At 34.5% G+C, this 27,962-nt stretch overlaps 1 protein-coding gene and 1 non-coding gene across 13 annotated transcripts in view; both read left to right on the forward strand.

Moving 5' to 3' along the window:
- Positions 1 to 27,962, forward strand: part of Pkp4 (plakophilin 4) — a 244,665-nt gene that overhangs the window by 176,311 nt on the left and 40,392 nt on the right. For 7 of the 12 annotated variants that reach the window (XM_015479203.2, XM_015479208.2, XM_048812300.1 and 4 more), the window contains exons 5-9: positions 10,173 to 10,304; positions 10,415 to 10,605; positions 12,318 to 12,867; positions 19,126 to 19,314; positions 21,378 to 21,594. In XM_015479203.2, the coding sequence (XP_015334689.1) occupies positions 10,173 to 10,304; positions 10,415 to 10,605; positions 12,318 to 12,867; positions 19,126 to 19,314; positions 21,378 to 21,594 (1,279 nt within the window). The remainder of the gene's footprint in view (positions 1 to 10,172; positions 10,305 to 10,414; positions 10,606 to 12,317; positions 12,868 to 19,125; positions 19,315 to 21,377; positions 21,595 to 27,962) is intronic. The other 5 variants (XM_015479207.2, XM_048812301.1, XM_048812304.1 and 2 more) reach the window with 2 other exon arrangements.
- LOC125619509 lies at positions 18,193 to 18,297 on the forward strand. The gene has a single exon (XR_007351059.1). It is a non-coding gene; the product is annotated as a small nucleolar RNA U13 (small nucleolar RNA).

Here is a 27,962-nt window from a genome sequence, read left to right on the forward strand (position 1 = left end):
AAAAAAAAAAAAAAAAAGCAGTAGCCACTAGGCATGGTGCACACATGCCTGTAATCCCAGTGGATCAGGAGGCTGAGGCAGGAGAATTGTGAGTTCAAAGCCAGCCTCAGCAAAAGCGAGGCAGTGAGCAACTCATTGAGACCCTGTCTCTAAATAAAATACAAAATAGAACTAGGGATGTGGCTCAATGGTCAAGTGCCCCTGAGTTCAGTCCCCAGTGCCCCCAAAAATAGCAATAGTCACTATCAAAACAAGCAGAAATCAAACTTCTTAATTATCATCATTGGAGGTAATTAGAGCACAACATCTCACTATCTCACTCCAGAGGTTCCCAAACTTTTTGGTACCTTAAAACCTTAGAGTTGCCAGTGAAGTTGTTTTTCTTTTGGAGAGCGGGGGTCTAAGGAGGTGCTTGTGGCAATACCAGGAATTGAACCCAGGGGCACTTTATCACCAACCACATCCCCAGCCCTCTTTTTTTATTATTATTTTGAGGCAGAGTCTGACTAAGTTGCTAAGAGCCTCCCTAGATTGCTGCAACTGCTTTTGAACTTGAGGTTCTCCTGCCTCAACTCCCTAAGTCACTGGCATGTGCCACCACACCCAGCACTAGTACAGCTATTTAACCCTTGATTCCCAGGCCTCACCCTACCCAATTAAATTCAAGAGTTTAGAGTGAAAACCAGGCAAAGATAGTCTTTAAGTAGACCCCCGGGATTAGGATGCAAATTTTGGAAACTAGTCTTATCCTAAAAACTAGTAATTTAAAAAAAAATTTAAGTTTACCTTATCTGTCCTAGATAGATTGATGTTATGCCCCATAACCAAATAACTGTATCTATCACTAACCATCTAAAACATGCCATAAAAACTCTTGCTGATAAATATAGAAAGAATAATAAAATTAGAAAAAATCACCAATTATCAAGTCTTAGTGAGGTAATCACTTTAAGCAAAGACCATAGGTGGATGCTAAACCCTGTAGGTTCTGAGCCCTAGCTGCACATTAGAATTGCCTCCTGAATTATTTTAAATCCCAATATTCTGGCTACAATTTAGACTGATTGAAGTTGACTCTTTGGGTGTGGGACTCAGGCAGCAATAGGTTTTAAATTAAATTTCATCCTTCAACCCAGCTGATTGCAGTGTGCAGCTAAAGTTGAGAACCACTGCATAAAAAGAAGGGGTGGCAGTGAAACTGACAGTAGAAGGATCACACTGCCCTTACCTGAACAAGCTGATTGATCTTGGCAACCCTGAAAGTTTTGATATTATATGGTATGAAGTATGAGCACTAGCCATACGGTGTTCTGACCAAAAGGTTTGACCTGAAAGATTTTAGCTCTTTCTGCTTAAAGAGATATTGAAGTTAGAGGAATATGTAAATGCACCATGAAAAAAAGATTAGACAACTTCCAAATATGAAGGAGCTTACAAGTTTATTGCTATGGTTCCCTCAGTGAGTCAAGAACATGAAAATGAAGGAGCAGCAACCCCTGTCTAGATTAAGGGATGTAAGTAACCATTGTACTCAAAAATCAATCAGAGAACCTTATTTCACCCTGACTGATGCCAACTAAACACATATTTCTGAGACATCAGAAAAATTTGAATATAAAGTCATTATATAGTGTTATGAAATAATTAAGGTTTTACAATATCCTTATTTTATAGAGGCATATATGGAAATATTTACAGTTGAAATGAGCTCATATGATGGGTCTGTTTTAAAATTTTGTAACAGAAGAAAGGAAAAAGATAAATGGAGCATAAAAATTGTGGCATGATATTGATAAGTATTAAACCTCGGGTGGTTTGTACATTTTTTATTTTATTTGTATATATATTTACATATTTATTTTGTGTATATGTTTGAAAACTTTAATTTTAAGCAACTTAAGTGTAAATTTTTTAATAAACACTTGAAACATTAAAGTGGAATATCAGATGACAAGCTAAAGCCAGCCAAATTTTGACCACATTCTAAAGGGTTATTCCTGACAAAATAGTAAAAAGAAATCAGCTATGAAATGGATGACATGAGTTTCTGAGCCAGTAGATACTATTTGTGTTTCCATATACTTAGGTTTTTGTTAAGTGAACTTTTATCAAACAAAATTACTTGTACAGTCAGCTCTTGCATCTACAGATTCAGTCAACTGAAGATGGAAAATATTTTAACATCATATTGTTGTTGATACTACTGTGTATTTAGGCCTACAATGGCTGCATCTGTATTGACTGTGTATAGACTTTTTTTCTTGCTGTCATTCCCTAAACAATACTGTATAACAATGATTTACATAATATTTATATTGTATTAGGTATTATAAGTTATCTAGAGATGACTTAAAGTATATAAGAGGATTATATAGTTACAAATGCTGCATCTTTTTATATAAAGGACTTGAGTATCCATAGATTTTTTTTTTATATTTGGGGCAGTCCTAGAACCAGTGCCCCATGGTTACTAAATACAAAAGAACAACTGAATAGGATTAGAGGTCAGCCTTTCTAGTTCAAAATTACAAATTCATCACTATGATTGTGCATGGGCAACAACCAAGAATATTAGCATTTTGCTTTAGCAAACATGTATCTGAGTAATCCTGGGCCAATTGTGCAATATGTGAACATATCACAAAAGTATAAAATGGAGTGAGAGAACACTTTGTATGAAAATGAGACGTCGAGTTTTAGTCTTTAACATTCTATGTTTGACACAGATGTGTTAAATAAATATTTAAATTTTTTCATGCTTTTAGAGCTATGGGAAGAAATGTTATATTAACTATTTAAAATACAATATAAACTGTCAAGTCTGAAAACTCTTCTTTTTCCTTCACCACTTCCTCAACACACTGAGCCTTAATTGTTCAGTTTACTTTGGGAAACGGGAATGTCTACCATCTATATTTCAGACATCATTCTTATGCCACAGTTAGTTTAACTTTATCTTCTTAAAGTTTACCTAAAAGATAACCAAGAGATAAATATAAAAAATTTCTTTTATCTTTTGCTATTTCAAAAGGACCATTTTTTTTAATAGTGTTTATCTCCCTTTACAGGTTCATGTGGAGTATTTTTTTGCATGGAGATGGAGAGGGGTTTTTTGTTTGTTTTGCCTTTTAACAAAAGAATATAGTATCTTATAGTTGTCATTTTCAGATATTCTCATATCTGTATTTGGTAACATTTTTTCCCCAAAAGGTATAAAATGTATCTTTAAAAAATAAAATATTCTGGAGTGGCTTTAGAGAACTTAATTGTATTTTCCATAGGCTACTGACTTTTCAGATTATAGTGAATCTTTTATTTAGTCTCTTTTCCAACTTTTGATGTGGAAAACACAAGCCCTGTGGCCATTTATGAACAATACCTGTTAAACTTGGTTTTAGACAATTTATACATCTGGTCAATTTCTTTTTATCTTTATATTTCTTAATTCGTTGCTTTTTCTTTTATAGATATAAAGTATAAATTTTCTATGGTATATGTGACATGTGCATTTAGACTAAAAATACTTAATAAACACTCATTTTGATAACATGACTACCTGTAGAAATTCCTATTCCGGTTTCTTTTTTCTGGAGTTATTATTGATGGTTTTGTATTCTTGAATAGAATTTAGAAATATATTTATGAATACGACCTCTTTCTGGTGATATACAAAACTAAAATACATTTCAGGTTTGTTATTATAGAAATCAAAGCACTGCTTTATCAGTTTACTTAAACCAGAACATTGAATCCAGGCAGACAAGCTTTTAACAGTGAATTTCAAGAGCATACTAGCTGATTTTTAAAGTGAACCAGAAAATACTTCATTAATGGTTTCTATTTCCCAAGCCTTTTCATGTAACATTTTCTAGATGAGTGAAGTTTTAGAGCCATTATTAATATTTAAAAGATAATATACATAAAACTTCACTCAAAGTGGATCAAGGACCTAGGAATTAAACCAAAGACCCTATGCCTAATAGAAGAAAAAATAGACCCAAACCTTCACATGTCATATTAGGCCTTGACTTCCTTAATAAGACTTCTATAGTGCGAAAGTTAAAATCAAGGATCAATAAATGGGATGGATTCAAACTAAAAAGCTTCTTGTCAACAAAAGAAACAATCAGTGAGATAAATAGAGAGCCTACAGAATGGGAGCAAACTTTTACCACACACACATCAGATAGAGCACTAATCTCTAGGATATATAAAGAACTCAAAACTCTTAGCATCAAAAAAACAAATAACCCAATCAATAAATGGGCCAAAGAACTGAACAGACACTTTTCAGAAGATGATATACAATCAGTTAACAAATATGAAAAAATGTCCAACATCTCTAGCTATTAGAGAAATACAGATCAAAACTACTCTAAGATTTCATCTCATTCCAGTCAGAATGACAGCTATTAAGAATACAGACAATAGTAAATATTGGTGAGGATGTGGGGGGAAAAGGCATACTCATACATAGCTGGTGGAGCTGCAAATTGGCACTGCCCATATGGAAAGCAGTGTGGAGATTCCTTGGAAAACTGGGAATGGAACCACCATTTGCCCCAGCTATCCCACTCCTGGGTCTATACCCAAAGGACTTAAAAACAGCACCCTACAGGGACACAGCCACATCAATGTTTATAGCAGCACAATTCATGATAACTAAATTCTGGAATCAACCTAGATACCCTTCAGTAGATGACTAGATAAGGAAAATGTGATATATATGTATATTGGAGAAGATAATGCTAAGTGAAGTAAGCCAATCCCAAAAAACCAAATGCTGAATGTTTTCTCTGATATAAGTATGCTGATTCATAATGGGGGTGGGGGGCAGAGCATGGGAGGAATGGAGGAACTTTAGATAGGGCAAGGGAAAAGGAGGGGCCATGGGGGTAGGAAAGACAGTGGAATGAGATGGACATCATTACCCTAAGTACATGTATTTCAGACACAAATAGTATGACTCTACTTTGTGTACAAGCAGAGACATGAAAATTAGAATAAATTTAAAAAATATATAAATATTCATAAGACCCAAGAACCTAGATATACTCAAGAGAATCAAACTAGAAATAGTTTCAAGAAACATGGTTTTCTGCCCTTTCTCTCTAGCCTTTACTTCCATTAAAATTCAATTCTTAGATATCATGTATATAGTAGTTTATAATCTGAGTCAGCCAACTCTTAAGTATCTGTAATGTTCTTAAATATCAGTCAGCATCCATTTTTTTCCTGTGAACCAAAGAACTTTTGGTGCTTTATATTTCTATTACCATATTTACATTTTCACTCTGAAACAATGGTTTCCAATGACCTCATTCCCTCTGATAATTAGTTTGTCAACTGTAGAAATACATCTTATGTTTCACAGAAGGTGCTGAAGAGGAAAAATCTTTGCACTGTCATATCCCAGATCCTCTTCCAGAATTAAGCCCACAGCTCTCCTTCTTACTGATAGGAGGCACCGGCATATTTCTGCACCTCTGTGCACAATGGACTCCCTCATTCAAAACAGGAAGTTCTCATGAATTGTTGTCTCTGGGTATGATCACCTAACCTAAACTCACAGCCCAGAGAGTTAAAAGAAACTGTCAGAGTATCATATGCCTTAACATTATATGACACACTATCTCAAGATTCCTACTAGAACCCACATTACACCATCTTTACATAAGAGCAAATATCTAAACTCCATAGCAACTCACAAATAAGGAGAACCCAGTGTGAAGTTATAGCATGCTGGACTGTGAAAGACTAGTTACCAGGTTGTATATACTAAAAATCTCCTAACTGATCTCTAGGTTCCTGTTTCCATGGTGATTTTACACAGTGCAGACCTTTCTCTTGATACAGTATAAACAGCAAGACACACAAATTAACAAAGCAGAGCCATTTTAATAACTTCAGATTCTTTACTGAGGACTTTTTGCTAATCATGTTTTATATACTTTGTATATTTGGGGATGTACGTCACAAAAACACATAAGATAATCCACATTATATTTCATTTTTTACTGTGATCTTATTGAGATGGATAATGGATCAGATTTTCGTAGCCCTACAGCATTATTATTCTTTACCTGCTCATATTTTTCTTAGATATAACCTTCTACTTTTCCATATTAATCATCTTTTAAAATAATATTGGAGCATTCAGATAAAATATAACAGGCAAGAATGACCCTGGTTCCATAGTCTCCCATCTTAGACACAGATGGGGATTTCATTCCACCTTGAAGCATGTTCAAGTTCTATATTTTTAAATATACATCTTCTTGGTAGATACTAATCAATGTGTGGAAATCCCCCACAATATATTTTTGGTGTCCCCAAAAACATGTTTGTGATTTTTTTAAAGTAACATGTGTTCTTCAGTACATAGATTAAGGAAGCAGCATTCACATCCTATTTGACATTTTTACTTATTAAAATTATCTCTCAGTTTCTTGTCCAAATTGTGTTAAATCACAGTGTGTCAGCTATTTAATTATAGGTTCCAGCATTAGTCGTGAAATGGTTAATCACATTCTATATGTCTGTGTGTTCTCTGGTATTTTTGGTTAGTGTTTTCTTCATTCCACATAACATATGTTTTAAAAGACATTCATTTTAAAGTAGGATCACATGAGTAAGACATAATGGGTAAATGTGACCCTTGCCATTCTACAATCAGGAATATTTTATACAGAAATTAGGAAATGGGTCCTCTCTTTATCTAAGATATGTGGTTCTGTGGTCATACATTTATACATATGTATGTTTAAAATTTATGAATTACAGGTTATCAAAGAAATAAAGTAAATAATAGTAAAACTTTTGAAAGCCATTTAACTTTTTTAATTATTTAGAAGACATTTCAGGATCTTTTTGTCTCTGTGGAAATTCATTATTGTTTGGACTTCACTGTGCAAGTAGAAAAGTGACTCAGCCTATAGAAATTGGTTGATTTATACTTCATTTTAAATAAATCTCTTTTGTCACATTTTTACAACTCTAACTTAAACATTTACTTTTAACATTGGACATAAAACCTATATTCCATTCTCTAAACCCAGGCATTTAAAACTTTAAGTTAGATTCTGAGTACATAAGCATTTAGTATTTTAGTGTTCTAGATACCATCTCAGTGTCTGTTTAAATACTCTGTTTCTTGGGGCATATTATTTTCAAATATATGAAAGAGAGTCAGGTGATAACATTTGGAAGTAACATGTCTATATATTTTTAGGTTAATGTTTGTTTCATTTTTGCAATTTTGGAAATACTAATACTGTTTAAGTTTTACAATTATGGTTACCAGTGTAGAATAACAAATTTTGTAAGTTGTGTTTGCTGAAAGGTTATTTATTTTATGTAGCTTCTCATAAAAAAAAAAAAAAAGAGTTTGAATGAACACAATTACTTGCAACAATTGTGTTTAGTTTCTGAGAAAATGTTTCATTGGTTGAAAAGACATAGTTGCTCGGGTATAATTTTTTAGGGTGTATATTCTCTTTTCCTGTTTAATACCTCTGAATAGTTGTGGGTTCTTTTTTTTTAGGGCAGCCTTTTGGTTTCCATGGTGATCATTTTTCAGATCCTGACACTGCATTCCACCTGGCATTTCCAAGCCAAACCCCTTGATGTGTTGATGTCACAGGTTTTATCTTGCATTAAAACTAAAATTGAGCACTGTTTGAATATCTCTTTGTTTTAAAGACAGTGCATTTTCCCATGTTTGTGAAGTTTTAAGGCTGTCACGGTCTATCTATAATTTGTTGCTAATTCATATTGCTATTCCTGTGTTCCCTTCCTGGGTGAAATAAAGGTAAACTGCTCTGCTGCATAGGCCTAATGCTGTCAGCTCCTCTACAGTTATCCCAGGCTTTCCAATTCCCTGTGACTCTTCTAGCATAGTATACTCTATGTCTTTTACCTATTCTTTAACAAAACTCCTTTAGGAATTGCTGTGTAAGAATGTTTAGAACTCTGGAAACTTATAAGATTTACAAATGAAGCAGATCACTTTCCAGTATTAGTCTGACAGTGACTCAGATCATGTTTCAGCATGTACCAGGGAAACCACATACAGTCTATAATCTTCATTGAAATTCCAGTCTCGAGAATTCATAACCATCACAGAACTCTTCCACCTAGTAGAATACTGTCAAATTATGTATCAGGAGACAGGTCTTTAAGGACATGTACTGAGAATGTCAGCACATCTTTCCAGAGGCTGAGAAACAAAACCTACTTGAGCTTGAATATGACTTCAAGTTAGAGATTTAGAATGTAGTGGGATTCCCCAGTTCTCCCTTAAACCTCACATTCACCTTCCAAACTCGCTTGCAACGTCTACAAATTTTACTTTGCTTACATAGCAAATATACAATAAGGTAAAGCTACAGCACAGTACTAAGCATGAATCAGTAAGCAATAAAGGGAAGCTGCTATTTACTGGGAATATGTTTCTTCAACAAATATTTACTGAGCACCTGCTGAGTTCAATATACTGAGATTACAACAGTAAACAAACCAGACAAAAGCCTCTGCCCTCCTTAAGTTTATATTCCAGTGGAGAAGGATGGTAAGTGCTATGCCCAAAGGAAAAGCTGGCTTCCTGTGGTAAATGGATGCTGTTTGGATATTAATTCCTATTGGATTTTTTTCCCTATCTCCCTTTCCCTCAAGTGAACATGTATGCACATATATGCATGCACATATGCACACTTTTTTCTCATAACTGCATTCCTTGAGCCTAGTTTGTAACAGGGCCCTAGGAAAGAAAGAAGAAAAGCCAGGGAGAAAGACTAATAAAGATATTGAAATCCTTAGGATTGTTGTATGTTGAGCTAAGAGTAGAATATGGACTTAGTTAACATCTTTGAAGTAAGAGTGAAGCAGTATTCCTGGAAAAAAAAAAAATCTGTTAACATCATAAAGGTTGAATTTGAAGAAAGACTTTATTCGTGGGAAAATATTTTTTTTAGATCCTGGAGAAAAGAGGATATTTGAGTGGATTTGGGAAAGGGCAGGATGATCTACAACATCTAAGTTTATAGCATAAAAATCTTGAGTTAGAATGGGGAAGGGGATAGACTGAGTTTAAGTGGTTTGTTGTTCTTGTTGTTGTTTTTCCCAAGTTCAATATGACAAATGGTAAAGTTGAAAATAAAATGAGATAATGGAAGAGATGGGTTTGGTTAAGGGAAAACAGTGATAAGATTAGACTTGTCTTTATTCATCTAGGAAAGACCAATGGAATAAATTCGATGTGTAAGAAATTAAAGTTTCTGTTATTTGCAACTCTGAAAACTTTATAAAATTCCTTTGCTTGTAAATAACATGAAATATAAAAGTCTATCCTACCTTCAGAGATTTCTTCACCAAGCCCCATAAAGTGATCACTATAAAAGGATTTATTTTGAAAGTTTGTGTGCAGTGGCCCATGCCTACAATTCCATCTACTCAGGATGCTAAAGCAGGAGGATCACAAGTATAAGGCCACACGGGGCAACTTAGGAGACCCTGTCTCAAAATAAAATGAAAGTTCTGGGGATGTGGTTCCATGGTAAAGCACTTGGTTAAACCCTGAGTTTAATCCCCAGTACAATAAAGGGAGCAGGGGAAGTTATAGAGAACCTTTTGCACAAATACTTGGTCATCATTCTCATTCTCTCTTAATCTTCTTGGAGGAAGACATCTGAGAGATGTGTTTTCTAAGAGGGAACAAAGATCACTTTGCATATTTTGATTTAACACAAGTGCAAAGGTGAATTTGGGACTTGTAATAAGACAAACATTTATGAAATTCAACAAAATATTATCATAAGGGGCTGGGGATGTGGCTCAAGTGGTAGTGCACTCGCCTGGCATGCGTGCGGCCTGGGTTCAATCCTCAGCACCACATACAAAAAAAAAAAAAAAAAAGGTGTTGTGTCCGCCGAAAAACTAAAAAATAAATATTAAAATTCTCTCTCTCTCTCTCTCTTAAAAATAATATTATCATAAGCTTGTTATGTGGAACATTCATATAGATAAGAATTAAAATGACTGAGCTATTTAAGGTAAAAAACATTTATGTACTAACAAATTATAAAATGCTGTTGACAAATATCTGAACCTTTTAAAATAAGTTCTTATGTAATAATTATCATTACAGTTAGCTGATTAAACTTGTCTACTTACAGATGTGCCAAATACTGGTGTAAGCAAACCTAGAGTTTCTGACACTGTCCACCCCAACAACTATCTCATCAGGACAGAGCCAGAACAAGGGACCCTCTGCTCACCAGAACAGACATCTCTCCATGAAAGTGAGGGTCTGTTGTATTATCTTTTAAGTATTAGATTTGCTTTCAATATTTTCTTTTTGAAAATGAACATCAGAACTGTATAATAAAGATATTTTCTTCTGGTTTCATTTCTGTAGGATCCTTGGGTAACTCAAGAAGTTCAACACAAATGAATTCTTATTCTGACAGTGGATACCAGGAAGCAGGGAGTTTCCACAACAACCAGAACTTGAGCAAGGCAGATAATAGACAGCAGCATTCATTCATAGGATCAAACAATAACCATTTGGTGAGGAATTCAAGAGCTGAAGGACAAACATTGGTTCAGGTAAGCCAAACATATCAAGAGCCTTATAAATAAGTACCCTCCTCGCTGAATACCTTTTACAGCTTTCCCTTACTAAAAGTAATGCTGATACATGCAATTTTTAATTTATAGAATGGATAAAGTAGCAGAATCATTTTATACTATTTGAGTTACAGTGTTAAGGAATTTTTAAGCTTAAAAATCTAAAAGTGTGTTTATTCCAGTTAATTAGCTCCTATTAATGAATTCTAATACATTCATAGGCAAGATAGAATGATTCTTCTATAGATAAGAAGTTTGGCTTGAGGAGTCCAGAGGGACCGTTAAAAGAACTGGATGGAATTTGTAACATGTAGTTTGCACACATTTTAACTTTCTAATTATTCCCTAATTTAAAATTCTATCTTTATTGCCTTTATTTACTAAACTCCACATATTACCTTCTCTCCATACCTATTACCATTCCAAAATTGTGAACTCACACACATTAGAGGTCTTAGAGCAGGTGTTTCAGCAGACCAGTTGCTTATGGCACCTGGAGACAAAGTACACATCCGCTTATAACATCCAAGGGTGTACAAAGTCCTTATCTCATCCTGCTTCTTTTCTTATTGTTACAATGAAATGTGGATGGGGTTGACAGCAACTGGACTTTAGCAATCACTCAGGAGATAACCAAGCAGCCTGGTCCTGGGTTTATCATCTGGAGCCCTATTTTCATTTCTCAGTCTGCTTTCCTTCTTCCCACGCCTGTTCCCCTCAGCCATTTCTTCAGTCCAACTACAATTTTTCTTCATTGTTACGCAGCAGCAGGAAAGGTATCTGATGCCCTTTGTGTTTATAGGAGTCTACAGATTAATAGTAAAATGATCCATGGCAGAAATGTTCATTTTCCATTTTGGTCTTTTCCAGCTGAATAGGCCAAGATCCAACAGAGACTTTGAGCATTCTTCCCACTGGAATAGATAGGAGGGTGCCTTTATTGCATGCCTTTAAGTCTATCAGCTAAAGCCAAGTACTCATAGATCAGAGGAGGTAAAAAGAAAATAGAAGCTACTCTTGAGCTAAAGGAATAAACAAATGTGGCTAGAGCACCTGTGCAGCCAAGCTGTTCTTTGAAGTAAATTCACAGAGGAGAGCACTGTGCCTAGACTCAATCCAAACATTCATTTATTCCTTGTCAAAAGAACACATTCATGTTATTAGCAGGGCCAACCCATAATGACTAACCATTTATAAACACTCCTCTAGCTACATTTAGAATGATGTCTTCAAAAAATTCTTTCTGTTTTACAAAAATGCATAACCTTGGCCAAACTTTGATTCACAGGGAATTAAGTAAGTATATTTCTCCAGTGATTCTTCATACTCATGAGTCATTCATGGCACTTGGAACAAAATGTCCTATGTGTTGTGAAAAATGCATAGGCAAAAGGGTAAAAAACAATGTAAAGACAAGAACAAAAAGAATATTAAATGTCTTTATATTTCTTTTTACTAATTTTAGGATTCACATTAAATCGCCAAAAAAAAAGACAAAGTAGAAGAAATGCACAGTGAAGAAAATTAAGATCTAAGATCTAGCTCTAAAGCATAAAGTGGAAAAGAAATTTGGGTGCCTAAAATAAATAGTGAATTCACATTCTGTAGTGAGCTGTGTGCATTTTTTCTGTAATAACAATGGACACAAAACCCTGGATAAACCCATTCTCTTTTCTCCCCCCTCTCATCAGCCATCAGTAGCCAATCGGGCCATGAGAAGAGTTAGTTCAGTTCCATCTAGAGCACAGTCTCCTTCTTATGTTATCAGCACAGGCGTGTCTCCTTCAAGGGGGTCACTGAGAACTTCTCTGGGTAGTGGATTTGGCTCTCCGTCAGTGACCGACTCCAGACCTCTGAACCCCAGTACATATTCCTCCACCACGTTACCTGCTCAGCGGGCAGCCTCTCCGTACTCACAGAGACCCGCCTCCCCAACAGCTGTGCGGCGGATTGGGTCAGTCACTTCCCGACAGACCTCCAATCCCAACGGACCAGCCCCTCAATACCAAACAACCGCCAGAGTGGGGTCCCCGCTGACCCTGACGGATGCACAGACTCGAGTAGCTTCCCCATCCCAAGGCCAGGTGGGGTCATCGTCCCCCAAACGCTCAGGGATGACCGCAGTACCGCAGCATCTGGGACCTTCACTGCAAAGGACTGTTCATGACATGGAGCAATTTGGACAACAGCAGTACGACATTTACGAGAGGATGGTTCCACCTCGACCAGACAGCCTGACGGGTGAGTAAGAGGTAGCAGCATTGCATAAAGCCCAGGGAATCATTCCTGCAACTACCACTGATAGAGAATGCTAATGTGGGAAAAAAAAAAAAAACTCTTGTTTTTATTTGATAATTTTTTTACTATAAATTTCAGGTTAACTTGTGTTTCAGGCTCTAATCCTTAATGCATGAAATCATATACATTTATATCAGCAGAAATCTTTTGCAAATGTGTACATTTTCCCCTTAAAATATTAAAGCTTAAAATGTACTTATTTTGCATTTTAGAATTGGTTGGAATTATAAGCTGTATATTGATATTTTTATGACAGATTTTTCACTAGCCAGACCTGTCCCTACATATACCTATAAGCTGTGTTAAAATGTTATCAGAATATCTGTTTAAATATTAAATTTTTCCCTTAGAAACGCTGTACAGTGTGGACTAAAATGTGGATTTCACTCCCTGCTGCCCTGATTTGGGCAACTCAACAGGAAATGTACAGAGCTCTTATGAATTGTGTTTAAATGCTATTCCAGTTAAATCAGAAAGGCACAGGACCTTGATTTTATACCTGTACTCTTCCGGGTTTTTTTTTTTTTTTTTTTTTTTCAAAGAATTTCCCACATGCTGTAAAAACTATTCTTTTTAATGCACTGAAATTTGTCTTTAGTGTTGTCAAATATATTTTAAAGTAATAAATACATAATGGTAAAAATGAAAAATAAACAGGAAAATATGAAATGAGAGGTGGAAGTCTCAATCTCCTCTTTCACCCTCACCCACCAAATCAACCAGTTTATGTGTCTTCCAGGATGTTTACATACATAAATATATACATTACATATGAACATGAATATACATTGTGTTGTATTTTCTTTATACTGATGGGATTCTGTCATATATGTCTTTTATTCCTTGTTCTTTTTGCTTAATCCATTTATCCCATTGTCTCAGTTGTGGAGTACCTCTTGAAAAAAAATTGAGCAGCAACTATACCACTTATGGTAAATTTGAAATAATTATTATTTTTAGGGGACTGTTCTTTTGAGAAAAGAAATAGGTGAATGATTGCAGCATTTGAGAAAAATATATATTTAAGTATATGAAAATATATACAAGCTCTATATTATGATTTCTAATCTATTTTAATGTACCTGAGTGGATTTCATTGAAATATTTGTAGAATTGAAAACCTGGGACTTAATGGGTTGACAGGTATGAGAATTCTACCTCATTCTTTCTTGATAGATGCATAGAACTCCTTTCTTGTATACGTATAACTTAATCAGTTTCCTATTAATGGGCTTTTAGCTTCTTTGTCATTCTTAGTTGTTAGACATTATGCAACGTACACTCTTCTTCCTGCATGTTTTGCATAGATACTAGGATAAGTATGGGTTCCATTTCTTGAGGTAGAATTGCTGTTTCAAAATATGGGCATATTTTTACCTTGAGAGAGTATTGAATTGCCTTCTGAGAAGGTTGCCTGAACTTGTATTTTCATCTGTAATTTGAGTGTACCTGTTTCCCTACACCTTCACTAGCTCTGCATACTGTCCAGGATGTTCATCTTTACCAATCTGGTAGATAAAGAGGATGTTGTAAATGAATGGCCTGTATTGGCTCTGACTGAAGCGGGATATTCCATGTGTTTGTCAGCCATTTTATTTCATCTTTTCTTAAAACCACAGGCTCAGAACAATCTCTTTTCTGTTTTTGTAATTTGTAAAAACTTTTTTATAGTTGACATAAATTGTCCCCTTGTAATATGCTTCTCAAGTATTTTTTTCTATTTTTGCTGAGGCATTTTGGGGTTTGGGTTTTTGTTGTTGTTGTTTTTTATATACTTATAAGAATTTCTAATACTTTTTTTTTACTTTTATTTCCTAATTCTTTACATGGTAAAATTTGTATCTTTTTTTCTTATACCATCTAAGAAATGTGAAGCCTTTTTGAGATTCTTTTAATTGAACAATTTACATGAAGAATTTATATTGAACTTACATTTGAGCTCAGAGAAATTCCTAGTGGTACAACCACCTCTTGTCTATTCTACCACCAGAGGAGTGTGGTTAGCTTAGATGTTTTCCACAAAGAATGCCTCTGAAAAGAATGCAGCAAAAGCATGTAGTAATCATTTATAAAATTCTACCTCCCAAGGAGACCTTAAAAGATAAATAGTCCTGAGGACTTCCATATTCCCCCCATGGATGTGTAGAAGGGCCATGCTGAAAGCCCTGCTTATAGGAGAGTGATGCAGAGACCTGGGCAAGAAGCCAGCACATAAAGACATAAATACATTCTCCACATTTAACAATGGGGGGGTATCTTTAAAAGACCTATTTTCTGACATAAAGGTGAGATTAAACTCTAGACTTCAAGGAAAGAAAAAAATACACTAGATAGAGAATATAAATAGTGAAAAAAAATAAAATAACTATATGTGTATATATAGTTCACATTCTGTAGTGAACTCTTTGCATTTTTTCTGTAATCACAGTGGACACAAACCCCTTAAGGAACCCATTCTCTTTTTCTCCCCATTCTCATTACACTTCAACATATAAATTAGACCTAGCCCCTTACTCAGTTTTTCTAGAAATAACTATAGTCTTTTAAAGAAGCAAAGAGTTTTTTCAAGAGGTCCTAGAGAAGTTTTGCTTCCTGCCACCTGCCTGTTCCTAATATAAATCCTAATTTGTGAATTGCTTTCTTATATTCTAATTTCAGAAAATGATGTGCCTGCCATTATATTTGCAGTCATTCTTTATTTCAAAGAATTAATAGCCTGATAATTGATACACCTAAAGCAGTATTTTATAATAAATTCAGGGACTTGAATATTTGTTGATTATAATTTAAATGATTATACAATACATATAAAAACTTCCAAAAAAATTGACATATGCCCTAAAATACTCATTTGGGGATAATCATAGCATATTAAGAGTTTTAAGGAAAGAAAGAATGTTTCAAAATAAATTTATGTTTATTTCTGATATTTTCTATATGAAGGTTTGAAATCACATGGAATATGTACAATGTAATTGGTAAATTAATATGTATTAGTGGGATTGCAAATAGAAATAGTTGGTCGAGTAAATAATATTGTGGAGTATCTGTGTTTGCCATTATTTGGACGGAGGGAGAAATAGGTTATTAAAAATTAATTTATAGAAATGTTTATGAAAAAGTATTTCTAAAACAAATTGTACAACATAATTACTTCTATCTTAGTTTCAGTGAAACCAAGTTACAGTGGGCTTTCTATACATATTCATTTTACTTAATCTAATAAAGGGGCTATGTCATTTTTTAAATGCTCATCTACTGGTCTGTGTATGTTTTAAAGACATGAGCATGTAAACAAAAATAGTCGTTATATTTAGAGTGATTTTAGTACCAAGAAAGTGCTACATCTCAGTATAATTTTGACTTGTTTCTCATTACAGCTTGTCACACATATTAATTTTATTAATAATGCTATAATAAGCAAATATTTGCTGGTAACTTTTTATACTTGTAAATGGTGAAGAGCTGATTCTGACTGGGTACAGTGGCATCTGTCTGTAATCCCAGTGACTCAAGAGGCTGGGCCTGGAGGATTGCAAGTTTCTAGGCCAGCCTCGGTGATTTAGGAAAGTCCTCAGTAACTTAGTGGGATCTGTCTCAAAATAAAAAGGTCTGGAATGTAGCTCAATGGTAGAACACTCCTATTTTCAATCACCAGTACCCCCTACCCCCCAAAAAATATTCATTTTGTTACTTTTCCTATGAAATCAGAGTAAATGTTCACAGTATTTTTCACATAACATGGATTCCTTTGAAGAATTCAGCCTGGTGTCCTTACAGAGTGAGTATACAGCATTCTGAGAAAGATGCGGAAAGCTTTGTTCTTACTTCACATCAGAGTGTGCTGGTGGGAGTTCAGGGGCTGCTCAGCTGACCTGAACATCTGGTCCTAGGCTTGCCTCTGCCCAAGTGTGAATGATGTTCAGTCTTCACTAAATCAAGAGTATTTGTAGAGCTGGGGATGGAACTTAGTGGTAGAGTGCTCACCTAGTAAGCAGGAGGCCCTGGGTTCAATTCCCAGCACTATCACCAAAAAAAAGTATTGATGGCTCTATGGAGTATTCCAGTCACCCATCATACTGATGGAATTGCCAAGGACTAGATACATTCACCCATCCACTTTATGTCACCATTAACAAAAGCATTTCCTACACTTTTGTCTGAGATCCTCATGGGCTTCATAAGGAAATAGAGCTTATTCATTGCTGAATAGAATATAAAATGTGCCAGTGAAGAAAAAGCTAAAATCTTTGAAATTCAGACAGTTTTGTAGCCTCAATTACTATGTCATCTCTAGAGGTATATCCGCTTCCATGACCTTCCCTGGCGGGCTAACCTTCCTGATATTTTGAAGGGTCCAGTGGAGTCTAAGGCTTCTCATACACTGCTTGTCATTGGTCCTTGAGGCATGGCCATGTCAGTGTGGGGGGTATATGGAAACATTGCCCTGTGGCTCCCTATAGCTCCAGGGAAGTAGCTCTCTGCTGGGAGTGGATCACATTTCCCTTCAGGCTCTGTTTTCTCAGTTGTGAAATGAGAAGGTCTGGCTGGATAATATCCTAGTTATGAGATCTTTCAAAACTGTGATCTTCATTTTAGCAAGTCGGAACCAGTGCTAAAATCAACATTGTTTCATGTAATTTCTTCCCATGTCACATTGCTGTCCAGGGTAGGTAATAATCATTCACTTTAGAGACTCTAAGTATTTATTAACTTCCTTGCCACTCCTCACTAAGCAACATATAATTATCACTCATATTCAGGCCCATTTGCTTTTAATTGTGATTTGATTAACTAAGCTAACAGGATGAGAACGATTCTATCTTTTTGTAATTACTATGTTAATTATTTGCCATCTTTTTTAAAGCAAATGTGTGCTAACTGACTTCAGATATGTTTGTAATGTTTATACTTTCTCTTGCTTATATTTGGGTTATAACCTTAGTTGATATTCTAACTTAAGTAACAAATGTGCTCGCTAATACTGAAAAATCACCAACTTTTGAGCATCATAATATAGAAGACACTGATTTACTTGTTTACAAAAAGAATGTTCGTTTTTGAAATCTACCTATTCATCATGAGTTCCTTATGTAAACATTAGCCATTAGCAGTTTTAATCAGAATACTTTAAATGACTTAAAACTACTGATTTTATACATTTTCTTTATACTAGAAAGAAGCTTAACAAGAATCTGTATGTGGGTTCCTTTAAAAACAACAGTTTTTGGTTTGGTTTCATTTGGTTTTGTTAAAAAGGTAAAAAAGATCCTTTTCAGTTTCATAAGCATGATAATTAGGTATTCACACTGTTGAGTGAAATGTGCCTCCCTCTAAAGCTCGTCATGATGTCAGCACATTACCTATCTGACGTGAAGGAGAAAAAAAAGAAAGTGATAGCAAATAGTAAAATAATATTCCTAATAACAAATGTTTTTAGTTTACTGATAATACTCAAATCTTATATCGTAAAATTTCCAATATTTTCCTATAAAAGTCATCTGTGAATTAGTAGAGGTGTATGTCAAAACAGTTTCTAAGCATCCACTATTTTTACAGTATGTACTTTATATAAACACTCTATTAGGTCACATGTAGAGGTATGAGATTCAGTGTACCCTGCCTCCTAAGAGCCCATCTTGCATTTAGTAAGATGGAGCAGGTCTACAGGGCTGGAAAAGAGGGTGTGAACCATTATTGGGTCACTTAACGATGGGATGCATACTGAGAGATGTGTCTATCCATTTTGTCATTGTTTGAACATCATAGAATGTACTTACACAAATCAAGACAGCCACAAAGTCACTAGGAAGTATGATCTGTAGGAGCACCATGGTATTTGGTCCATCAATGACCGAAACATCTTTATGCAGCATATGATTGTATATTTTTAAATGAATATTATATAATAATAAGAGTCATTCTTTATTTGATCACCATTATAGAATAGATTACTCTTGGGGAGTGAATTTCACAGTATCAAACCATTTAATTTTTTTTTATTAGAAACATTGCCAAGAAAACTAGTACATACACACATACACAAACCATACCTTGGCATCCCTCTTCTGTAAAACTTAAAGGTTTTGATGTTTAGACTTACCACTTGGTCCTGTTGGTTAGGATTTTAATTAGGGCTTGGATTCTTAACCTCATCATGATTTTCTCGGCTATTAATTGAGTTCATTATCCCACCTCTAGGCCTACGGAGTTCCTATGCTAGTCAGCACAGTCAGCTTGGGCAAGACCTTCGTTCTGCTGTGTCTCCTGACTTGCACATTACTCCTATTTATGAGGGGAGGACCTATTACAGCCCAGTGTACCGAAGCCCAAACCATGGAACCGTGGAGCTCCAAGGATCACAGACAGCGCTCTATCGCACAGGCTCAGGTGGCTTCCTTATTTCACTGGCCCAATAGTAGAAGGGTTTTACTGAGATTGAGATTCCAGTTAGAAGGAAAGAAGGTTGCTCATTTAGTTGTCACATAAGTAATGAAACAGAAGTTTATTTCGTACCTTTGTATAGGTGATATATTAGTATAATCTAATGAACGTTGTGATTATACTGTTAATTCAGGAATAAATTTGTAAAGGTACAAATCTGATTCTCCTTGGATTAGAATCATGTTGGAAACAGAAAGGAAAGCCTTTGCTGAAATATTTCTTTGTCATTTTGTTGCCTGGAACAAGTATCGAGAATCCATACAGGACTGACTTGGTCATCTTTGATTTAGCACGGATGGAGCCCAAGTGTATTTGGCATTACCCTTTTTCAGATGTTGGATTTCCTCTTAATACTTAAATACGAAATGTGAAAAAGATATCACTTTTCATGGACTCCAACTGGGACAGGATGCAGTAGAAGCATGTATAAAAACAGGGAGCTGGGGCATTGCACCCTCACATCCCAACCTTCATATTCATTCCACCCCATAGCAACTGATGAATCAGAAGCTATAGTTCATGGTGGTGTGAGCTGCCAGATCATGCTACAGGGCTGGTTTGTGGAATCTTAAAAAAAGAAAAGAATAAAAAGAAATCTTACAGGCTTAATAATATGCGCGCACGCACACAGAAAACTCCTGCAGCAGTGATATCAAGGGCTTACCTCAAGACAACTACCTCCCAGAATTTCAAAACAAAGAAGACTGTATTTGAATTGGTTCTTGACCAGAGACTGACAGCTTAGTCCACTGAGAGGTTTTTCTTCTAGTAGAATGTACCAATTTTGACTAGATGTTAGTAAGAAATATATTACTTATTTTTATTTTCTATAAGTAGGGAATTTCTATAGTAGAATTAAGAAACAGGGCTGGAGTTGTAGCTCAGTGGTCTAGTGCTTGCCTTGCATGCATAAGACCCTGAGTTTGGTTTCCAGAATAAAATAAAAATAAACTAATAAAAATAAAGATATTGTGTCCATCTACAACTAAAAAAAAAAAATTTTTTTAAAGAAACAGTGTTAAAATATTTGTAATGCCCAAAAAAATATGTATACAATCATTGGAGTGATACCTGTTGCAATAATTAGTACAGAAATGTTAAACACAGTGGACATTGTTTATATATATATATATATATATATATATATATATATATATATATATATGAATATATCATCACGCATTAATTTANTTTATATATATATATATATATATATATATATATATATATATATATATATGAATATATCATCACGCATTAATTTATGGGAGTATCTATAGAATAATTGATATATCAGTCTTTATTGTGAAATAGATTTATCAAGATCTATAGGTCTAGAAATAAAGTGTATATCAAAATAAGTAACCTGTGTACACTAAGTATTGAAAAGTTTGATGGTTTCAGTTATTTACAAATTTAAATAAAGATGTTATTTATCACTAAAATGAAGGTAATGAAATTTTGCTTTTATCATTTATTTTTGAGATTAATTTCTTGTATTTCTCTTGGACTTTTAAGTTACTGAATCTTAATAAACACGTTAAGACCTATTATATAAGCAGATTTATAGTTTCATTTTGTTCTTTCCTGCTAATAAAATTACCATAATATTGTTCATATATTAAAAATTAAGTCCCTTTTTTAGTGTTAGTGAGCTAGATTTGTAAAAATCTAAAAGGAAACAATTTATACAATTGCCTAAAACTCTAATCCTTCTTAAATTTAAAAAAAAAAAAATGTTTACCTTTTAAAAGTCTGACCTCATGCCATGCATGGTGGTACATTCCTGTGGCCACACAGGAAGCAGAGGCAGGACGATCACAAGTTTAAGGCTGGCTCCAGCAACTTAGTGAGACCCTATCTCAAAATAAAACATAAAAAACAGTCTGGGGATGTAGCTCAGTGGTTAAGCACCCCTGAGTTCAATCCCCAGTGCTGTGAGAGGGGAAAAAAAGGATGACCTCATGGAGAACACACTAATCTTTTTTAAAATGTTGACTTTTTGGTAGGTGTTGGAAATCTACAAAGGACATCCAGCCAACGGAGTACCCTTACATACCAAAGAAATAATTATACTCTAAACACAACAGCTACCTATGCGGAGCCCTACAGGCCAATACAATACCGAGTACAAGAGTGCAATTACAACAGGCTTCAGCATGCAGCGCCAGCTGATGATGGTACCACCAGATCCCCGTCAATAGACAGCATCCAGAAAGACCCCAGGCAAGTACCAGTCGGGGTCTCCAGAGTGCTACGGTATATCAGAAGTTAGCCATTCTTTCACTCTGACATTTTAGGTTGTCATATCTGTTATAATATCAGTATTTCTTATCTGTAATACATCCAGTTGTGTTCCAGCTGTGTAAGGTCAGTGAGGCTAATTTCATTTTAAAGACAGATTACCTCTTTCCATGCTTTAATTATAAGTTAGGGAATGCACAGATCTATGGGAGTATCTGCAGCATTCATCATTCAAACACTTGAGCCAGGCAACTAACTAGAATTAAACAAAAGACTTTGAAGGATCATTTCATCCCTGTTCCCTTTTCCTGACTGACTTCTTAGACAAAGACTTCAGAAAATTTATGTTATTCTAAACTGTGAAAGACCAATATGGTGTATATTTTTAATCATTTGGTCAGTGCTATAGAGGTTTCATTAACTAAGTCCTTTGAAAAGCTTTTTGACATTTTAGAAGAAAATTACTTACAAACTTACAAGAAAATGTCATATGTCCTAAGCAAAAAATATTTGACAAATAATAGATGTTTCCTTTTTTTTTTTTTCTTTTTTAACTTTGGCCATGTAGACAATATTTTTTAAGGTAACTGTGAGTCCTTTAGTACTTGATTGATTTTGAAAAACTGGTCTCATCTTTAATGAAAGTCATTTACTATATTCAGGAAATAAATCAGTATATTTCAAAATTAAAAGAATTTTCATTTCTGAAAAAGTGAAAATGTTTCCAAGTTTTATGCAGCTTTGGTGTTATTTTAAGGCATGTATTAGCAAGATTTCATTCATACTTCACCCACAAAAATAGTTGTTTTACTGGGAAATTAATAAAATTATCAGTTCATTCTTAGCAACCTACCAGCTAATCCGAATGAATGTGAATTAAAATGAATGAGATTTTGGTCCTTAAAACAAAATAACTAAAGGTATTATAGAGTTGATTGGAAAAACCACTACACTAAAACCACCTCACCTATTCACTTTTATGTCCAAAATTCTTTGAGGTTTGTACATACATTTGGTTCTTCTATTCCTGTTTGCTACCTTTTTGTCATTTTAAGGAATTTTTTAACAAGAATTTTTTTAATAGCATCTCCTATATAATTGTCATTAATACTCTTACATTATTTCATTTTGTTAAATCTTCAAAAGACTAGGGCACCTAAATAGATGCAGAAATTCCCTAAAGGGTTTTGAATTATAATTTAGGCCATACCTTGGCTGGACCTGCAGAGAAAATAAATAGCTGCCTACAAAAGCAATGAAGTGTGATTAGAGCTTTGAGTTTAGTATATGCCCCTGAAGACTTCAGTTTTGACCTCTACTAGGAGATGATTGACTATAAACAAGAATTTCATGTATGATAATATACTTCAGCTATTCATGGTATGATAATTTCATAATCTAATGCATAAAAGTATTATGGCTAGCTTTGATTATGTGAAAGCTTTCTGATAATGCGTTTCATAAGATGAATAAATGATTATTTTATAATAATAGGTGCATTTATTCCAGCTGAAACTGGAATTCAGGTAAATTTGAGGTTCAAATACTTAAACCAAAATAAAAAGTCCATGACAACTGTTATTTTTCAGTTTTGAAAATAGCAATTTTAAGTAATACTTTTATTCACTATCAACTTTTCTTTCCCATTAATGCTAAATAATAATTAGTCTGAAAAATTCTCTGTAGGACTAAAGAAGTTATTGATGTTTACTATGTAAAAGGAAATCTGTGAGGTTTCATTTGTAGTAGTCTGCTTAGAAGCCAGATTTATTAGTAGTACAAATGATGCCGTTAGTATAAAAGTATTTCCTATGGAAAGTGGCAGTGATTTTTCAGAATGATAGCATTCCCTGTCCTCCTTCTGAGCACGGCCCATTATGTGACATTCAACAGTATATTTCCGTTTACCATCCCCTTGACTTTTATATAAGCACATATTTTACTTCTGCATACATTTATAAACCTACAATATACAGTGTTATTTTTACTAAAAATAATTGTCTTTTAAAGGGAAATAAAAATGATGGTCACTTATATTCACCCACCTTTTTACTATTTAGAATTCTCTATAAATTCAAGTTTCCAGTTCAGCTAATTTTGCTTCAGTCTGAACAATCACCTTTAATCTTCCTCATGTTGCGTGCATGTCTACTCGCAAAAAATTATCTCAGCTTTAGTGTATCTGAAAATGTTTTTATTTCACTCATTATTACATCTTTAAAGGATGGTTCACTATATATAAAGTTTGGGATTTACAAGTATGGATTTTTTTTTTTTTCCTTTCAGTACTCTAAAAGATGTTATTCTTTGTCTTTAGACCTCCATTGTTTCTGATGAGAAATCAGACACCATTTATATCATTCTCATGTAATGGGTCTTCTATCTTCAGTTTTCTATTGCTTCCAGCAGTTTTACTTTGATGGGCTTAAGTTTGCATTTAACCTGCTTGGGCTTCACTGAGATCTTGAAATGTAGTTTGGTAATTTTCAGCCATTATTTATTTAAATTTGTTTTCCACCCCAAACTCTCTCCTTCTGGGACCCCAGTTACACATATAAGATTACTTTGTTATTTCACAAATTAATTAAGCTCTGTTCTTTAGTTAAAAACAAAAAAAAAATGAATCTTTTTTTCTGTATTTTTCTAGTTGGTTATTTATTATTGATCTGTCTTCAAATTTATTATGCTTTCTTTCTGTAGTCTCCAATCTGTTAAGCCTATCCAGTGATTTTTTTTTTCATTTCAAACACTTGAATTTTATTCTTTTTGTTTTGATTTTTGATTAGCATGTATTAATTGTACATATTAATGGGAGTCCATGTGTTTAGTTTAAGTCAACCTGGTTCTGTTTCCATACTTTCCAGTCTCTGATAAGATTCTCCAGCTATTCACACCTTATACACATCTCTTTCTTTAAGTCTTTGGGCACATTTATGTTATTATTTTGAGTTCCTCCTCTTATAATTCCAACGTGTGGGTTGTCCCTGGTTATTTTTCTATTGATATATTATCATATATCATATATCTCTGTTTTTTCTCATGCCTAGTAATTTAGATTATATGCTAACTGTTGTGGCTGATACATTATAGAGAATCTGGATTATACTGTCTTCTGTTAGAAAGCTAAATTTTGTTGTAGCAGATAACTAAATTACTAGGAAATCTTTTTGAATCTGTCAAAATTAGTTTTATTCCTTGTCAGGTCTATTTCAGTTTCATTTTAGCCCCACAGTGTATTCCTTATTGATCTTTACTCCTCACACTTGGCCTTTATTAAAAAAAATTTTTTAACTAAATTCCTGAGGTGCTGAGCAAAATCTTCACTCTAACTAGTATACCTAGTATACTTTCAGCTCTCAGTCATGCAGCAACCCTCCGTACCAGATATGTTTCTGTGCTCTGCCCACACACTGTCCAGTGTTCAGCTAAGGATTGTGGATGGTTCCCACACAGACTTGTAGAGTTACCTCTGCATATTCCCTTCTTCCCCAGGTAGTTATACTATACTCTGCATAGTATAACTACCTGGGCATCATCAAATTCCAGCGTTTCCCCCTCACCTTATTGAGTCAGTCATGTACTTCTTGGACTTAGCCTCCTGTACCATGCCCCAGAAAGTGCCACTAGGCAGAAAGCCAAGCATGTGCATATGGGATTGCTTGGTTGTTTCCCTCCTCCAGAATTTCATTGCTGCCTGTTGTTCAGAGCCTAAAAACAGTTTCATCACACATTTACCTTGGTTTTATCTTTGTTTATGGTAAAGCAAAATCCAGAACCAGTTAGGTATCGTGGCTGAAAACAGAAGTCTAGGCTTAGGTTTTAATGAAGCAAATCCTATCAGGCATCAGTACCATCCAACCAGCACACAACCAGTGTCAATTTGCTGAACTTAAAGGTTAGAATTGATGTCAACCAAGCCTAATTGTTCTGCTCTAGCTAGAAGCCCTTTTGTGTTATCTGGCCCCCATAGCTCCCAGGAATGTCAGGAAATCTTGACCACTGTACCATTTAAAGAGGACAGAAATGTATATTTGTAATCATTGTCAGTCATCAAGGAAAATTGAACCACACTCCTTGTACTGTTAATTACAGTATAGATTTACATAATAGGTTTTATACAGATTTTCATCAAAAATGGTTAACATAGTTTCAGTGCAAAAAAGGAAAAGTATTATATAGAATTCTCCTATTTAGAAAAGCTCATTTTTCAGGGATAATGGATGTTAATAAAACACCTGTTATAATTCAAAACATATAAAATATTTTAATATACACCATCATATTTCATTGTCACAGCCAACCTATGAAGAAGGTAGGAATAATAGTTTTTTGTACCTATTTTATATATGGGGAAACTGAAACTCCAAATAATGAACTGGTTTTTATTTTTTGTTTTTGTGTGTGTGTGTGTGTCTTTGGTTTTTGGTACTGAGGGTTGAATCCAGTGGCACTTAACCAATCCCCAGCTCTTTTTATCTTTTATTTAGAGACAGGTTCTCACTGAGTTGTTAGGGCCTCTCTAAGTAGCTGAAGCTGGCTTTGAACTCATGATACTCCTGCCTCAGCCTCCCAAAGCCCCTTGGATTATAGGTGTGCACTACCATACCCGGCCTGGTTTTCAAAATAACAGTAACTGAACAGTCCAAAATGTAAAGCTAGGTAACCTAACTTTAAATTCTTTGTTTGGGTTTTTGTTTTGTTTTCAGCTGCATGATTCTGCCTCTTTAGGCATTTGCTGTATTTTTAATGTCTATTAATGATGGTATCATTCAGCCTGTCTCCAAAATCAGAAATCTCCAGTTCACTCCTGACTTCAATTTTTAGATCATCTGGCTACTATAGAAAGAATGAATTGGGGAAGGGGTGCTATTTGAAGCAGAGAGAACATGTAGGAGACTGTTAAAACCAAGTAATCTAGGAAAAATGGAAAGAATGGATTGATTGGTTTATATTAAATATTTCAAAGACAGTCAACAAAGCCCACTGATTAATTGGATGAGGAAGATAAAGAAAGGAGAAGCATCAAAGATGGCTCTGTTTTAAGCAACTGTGGATTCCTGTGTGTACAGTGAATAGTCTCCTTACTACTAGTCTTTCTGGATTCTAGTACATTCTCTGCTTGGCCACCAGAGTTATCTTCCATATAAATGTGCCCGTGTCTCATCTTCTCATTCTCCTGATTCAAACCTCCATTATTCTTCTGTTCTTTGTGTGTGGAGATTTATATATTTAGACTACCTGGATTTTACTAAAGTATCACTTAATTACTAATCCCTAGTTCCTTGTTTGTTTCTAATGATACTTAGTAGTACTTACCTCATGAGTCAACAGTATAAGTAAAGGTAAATGAGATGAGTGTAAAATCCTTAACGCAATACCTGATGCAAGTAAACTCAACTAATGAAAACTGCTTATTATTATTAAAAGTAAAATTTTTAGTTTGGCATGACTGGCCCTGTATATAAAAGCATGCCTTTTTAAATATCTATAACCCCAGAACCTACTATGGCACTCATAGTGAGAATTCACTAAATATTTGTTGGGATGGATGGTCTATATGTATGTGTGCAGGAATGTAATGACCTGGCCCTTTACAGTGGATTAGCAGGTTAATGCTTTGAGGCCTTCCCAGACCAAGTAAAACTCCAAGGCTTTAAAAACTAGGCAATAAACTATCATTGGGATGTTAATTTTAAAGGTTTATTCATGTTAATTAATTTTTTGATTAACAGTTATCAACATCCCTTAGTGAAAGTCTGAATATTTGCTGTTCTATGAACCATTTTCTAAAAACCTGGTCTTGACATGATATAAGCAAAATCATATACAATAAGGATCCCGAAGTGTAGGCCAGTCAAATAGCATCAGAAAAATTTGATAATGTGATGTCCCCTTAAAAAAGCAAAGTATAAAAGAATCTATAAATAGTAGGATCATAATATTCCTTATATTTAAAAAAAATGGTTTAATATAGTGGTTGAGGCACAGGCTTCGGGCAACTCCCAAGTCCAGATGTTGCTGTGTTGTTAATCAGCTATGTAATCCACTACTTAGCCTTTCTTCCTCAACTTCATATCTATGAGGTTACTATAAAAATAAGTGAATTAATATGTATAAAATACCTAGAATAGTGCCTGGCAAAATAGGTGCTCATGACATATTAAGTGCTATCTAATAATAATCCAGTTTTTTAGAAAAAAATATATATATGCTTTACCCACACATGGGCATGCGTGCACACATATAGAGAAAAAAAGACCAGAAAATGTCAACAGTGGGTTTTTGTTTTGTTTTGTTTTGTTTTCTGGATTCAGGATTACTGATAAAATATTTTTTTTTCCTTTTTTAAT

Source organism: Marmota marmota, unplaced genomic scaffold (assembly GCF_001458135.2).
Source record: "Marmota marmota marmota unplaced genomic scaffold, marMar, whole genome shotgun sequence".
NCBI classification, from domain to species: domain Eukaryota; kingdom Metazoa; phylum Chordata; class Mammalia; order Rodentia; family Sciuridae; genus Marmota; species Marmota marmota.